General features: G+C 36.9%; 1 protein-coding gene across 2 annotated transcripts; it reads left to right on the top strand.

The window, feature by feature from the left end:
• Positions 1–387: 387 nt before the first annotated feature.
• LOC134239677 (uncharacterized) lies at positions 388–2887 on the top strand. Of its 2 annotated transcripts, none has more exons than XM_062721840.1 (2): positions 388–698; positions 965–2887. In XM_062721840.1, the coding sequence occupies exon 2, from the start codon at positions 984–986 to the stop codon at positions 2217–2219; it is 1236 nt and encodes a 411-aa protein (XP_062577824.1). In that variant the 5' UTR covers positions 388–698; positions 965–983; the 3' UTR covers positions 2220–2887. The 2 variants fall into 2 exon arrangements, with proteins under 2 accessions (XP_062577824.1, XP_062577825.1); XM_062721841.1 differs by having other exon boundaries at positions 616–698; positions 980–2887.
• The last annotated feature ends 1043 nt before the right edge of the window (positions 2888–3930 follow it).

Genomic DNA, 3930 nt, shown 5'->3' with positions numbered 1-3930 from the left:
GTGCGTGCACGTGCAAATGAGTAAAATAGTGTAGACAACATGATATCGTCATTACGCTCATGCAATCACATGCGCACGCCTGCATTGCTTAAATTTGAAATACTTGGTATACTTTTGGAAAATCTTTGTTTACGTCTTAAATGCATAGATTTTGCCTTCTTTAATGAAACTTACAGGGAATATGGCACGAGAAGGGAGTTGGGGAGCGTTTGGGGAACATCTGTAACGGTTCCCGTTACAATTAGCACTAGTTCATTTATTAAGGTTTTATTGTTCTGCAACTGCGCTTAAATACATTACAAGCCCTTCAAGTACCTCGTTTGTAGTAGTGATGAAAACAATTAACAACAGCCGAACAGGTTGTTATCTGTGGGAACTTGGCACTACAGCCTTCTTGGGAATTTGACACGGTGCGAGGGTTGTCGGCTTCAAAGGTGGTGATTTATAACTTATGTCAACTTTTCGTTTTATGTGGCGGATAGTTCTTACTGATCAGCATCGGCTTAGTGATGTTGACTAATGGCTTTTGCAGTCGCACAATGGGTGCTTTTATTGGCTTACGGCAATTCGGGAAATACAGATCTGTTCCAAAACATTCTATTATTTACTCTATTTCCGGAAAATTTTTGTCAACAACTGTAGGTGATACAGGGTGTTTTATCGAAAAGCGGCAGAATCAATGAAGTGAAAAATTAATTGTAAGAAAAGGTTCATCACTTTCTAGTTTGTTGTATTAGATTTACACATTGTACTGAGCGATGAAAGTGGTTATATAATGTAATGTTAAATATCAATATGCTCAAATACGTTGTCATGTGACTCTTACAGTTGGGGCCTACACTGGCTACAGTGAGGTCTTACAATTCTTGTTCATTGTCAATTAAGGCCGAAGCCTTTTACAGTTTATATTTATACATAACATGATATATTGGATACATACTTCCTTAATTTTAAATTGATATAGGTATATATTTACCAGCATTATGCCAGGCAAAAGGAATAAAGCCCAACAGTCCAAAACAAGTCAGGTGAAAAGACCACGTCGTGCACAGAACGGAACTGGAGAGTCCACTATCAATGATGTTGTGGCTGTCGATACAAGCACTCAACCCCTTGATGTTCCTCCTGAAACCTTGGCTGCATTAACCCAAACCATAACAAAGGCAGTCACGGAGAAGGTGTTAGCAGAGATAAAACCATTACTGCAACATCAGGGGAGTATCTCTGTTCATAATATGGGGGGAGAAAGGGGAAATAATGCTTCCACTACATCAAGCAATAGCTTAACAGCAGGTCCTTCTGGGTCAGTTTGTCAAATAACAAATAAGTCAGTGGATGCAAGTATCTCAGGATTGGTATCAGGCGCTGTAATCGAACACAGTTCACAGATTGTAGGTACTGAACTTCCACCTGCAGCAAATGTCGGTAAGAAATCAGGTTTTGTAAGCTCATCAGTACCGATAGAGGCAACTGTTTCTGACAAAATAAAATCTAAAATTTGGTCAAAACAATATGTTGATATGGCTCTGTTGTTAAAAAAGGAAAAGGGGAAAAGTAAGTATTCTATCAAGGTAGAGGAACAGGATCAGACAGGTAAGGTGGTAATCCACAATATGCGATCCACAGATGATGACGAAGTTAGGGATGGTTCGTTATCCCTGCATGACTGGGTAACTGCGTGGAATAGGTATGTGACAATATATTGCATTAAAGATACACTTGCACAGCCAAAGCTTGCAAAACACATGGAATCAGTAAGGCAAATTGCAGAGGAAAAGGGGGACTGGAGAAAATATGATAAGGAGTTCAGGGAACTCATAGAACAAGGTGAGGTAGAATGGGGTGATGTCCATATGGAGATATATGTTAATGCTCGCATCAAACAATCAGAAAAGAAGTCAAGCAAAATAACACCAGACCGTTCGTCATTTGGTACGTATGAGGAAGTCCCTCAGGGGTCATGCTTTGCCTATCACAAACCTGGAAGGTATTGTAGGCTTGGTTCATCATGCAAATTCCAGCACAGATGTTATAACTGTGGTGGCTTCCATCCAATCTACATATGTAAAAAACCAATTCAACGGCCATTTCGTTTCTTGGACAAATCCAGAACCCAAAAACCATTTCAAGGAAATGGCACATCAACCAACACAGGTAATGCTAAATTCTCAAAGCCAACCTATCCCACAAAAGGGTCCAACTCCAGTAAATCCCAGTAGATTAGAGTACTGGTTGGTGGGGTATGACAAGGTAGAAACAGAATTTTTAGTTAATGGTTTTCGATATGGGTTCTACATTGGTTACACAGGGGAAAGTAGAAATACTCTTTCAAAAAATTTAAAATCGGCACTGGACTTACCAGAAGTTATTAGCAAAAAGTTAGAAAAGGAGATAAATTTGGGTAGAATTATGGGTCCTTTCAAAGAGAAACCACTGCCAATTTTAAATTGTTCCCCTTTAGGTCTAGTTAGTAAGAAAACAGAGGGTGAGTACCGTATGATCCATCATTTGTCATATCCGGAAGGTAAGTCTGTCAATGATGGCATACCCGAGGAAGAGTCATTTGTTCAATACTCTTCTGTAGAGGATGCTATTCAAAACATTAAGCAGTGTGGGAAAGGATCATATTGTTGCAAAACAGATATTTCTAATGCATTTCGAATTATCAACTTACATGCATCACAGTTTGAATACTTTGGTTTCACTTGGCAAGGTCATTGGTATTTTGACACGTCTTCAGATGGGTTGCAGTTCTTCCTGTCGTATATTTGAAAGGTTTAGTACAGCACTTCAGTGGATTGCACAAGAAAAATTAGGAATTAAATTTATGACTCATGTATTAGATGATTTTCTAATTGTTGACAAATCTGCGACAGAGTGCCACAAAAAACTTCGCAGCACAGTTAAGGTTACAAAAAGGAGGCGGAGCCTAATTTGTACGGGAAAACTTGACTATGACATCATACACAATATACGTCATACAACATTTCTTTAAAATACCACAAAATGAGTTTATCTTGTAATTTAACCATTAAGAAATCCTCAAACTACTTAGAAACTTACTACAGCGTGTTGTTTTGACGCTAGTTAAATCCCACATAACAAGTTATAAACAAGTCACAGATCGCAAAACACTTGTCAATATGACGTCATTTCTTACAACGTGACGTAGATTGTATGCAGTGAGAGACAGATCAAGTAATATTTTCTCAACAAAATATGTATTCTCTAATTAAATAAAATATAATTTACAGATATTCTATGGGACAATAACTTGAATTTGATGTCTTCTTCGCTATTTTATTAATATATATTCTGTACATTACGTATTTAATTGACACTGCCGTATATTTGTATGCAAGTACATCGGAGGGTAATGTGGGGGGTCTTAATAAATCGATTTAGTGCAAGGGCATACACTCTATGGATCAAAGTAAGCTTTTACATTTCAACTGTAGAACTAATAAGGTATCTGAAAAGTGCTGCGATCCTGATGAAATCTTAAAAACAATTTAATTATATCAATATTTCATGCCGCTGACCAGCAAAAAATATAGCATTCGGTCTTACAAATATAATTTTAACAATGAAATTGCAAAATTTAGACAGGATCGCAGCATTTTTTAGAAACTACAATACTTGTTGAAAATATTTATATACTAAACTTAGAAATTTAACTTGGTTATGCCCTTGCACTAGTGACATTTATATGTAACATCAATACTTCAAGTCAATGTGCTAAAATCGCGTGACTGCCGCATCACGTGACTAGTCTAAATATAAAATATAATCGTCCTCGATATGTAGTTATTAATCATAATTACAATTATCCGATATAAATAATGTACTAAAAATAATCGCCATCCCGATTACGAATACAATTTTAAATACAAAATTTAGCCGATATTTCCATTGCGCACCTTAACTGTA

This window comes from Saccostrea cucullata, unplaced genomic scaffold (assembly GCF_032062105.1).
Source record: "Saccostrea cucullata isolate Sc308-1 unplaced genomic scaffold, CSIRO_AGI_Scuc_v1 ctg2419, whole genome shotgun sequence".
Lineage (NCBI taxonomy): Eukaryota > Metazoa > Mollusca > Bivalvia > Ostreida > Ostreidae > Saccostrea > Saccostrea cuccullata.
This window is presented reverse-complemented; position numbering and strand designations above follow the sequence as displayed.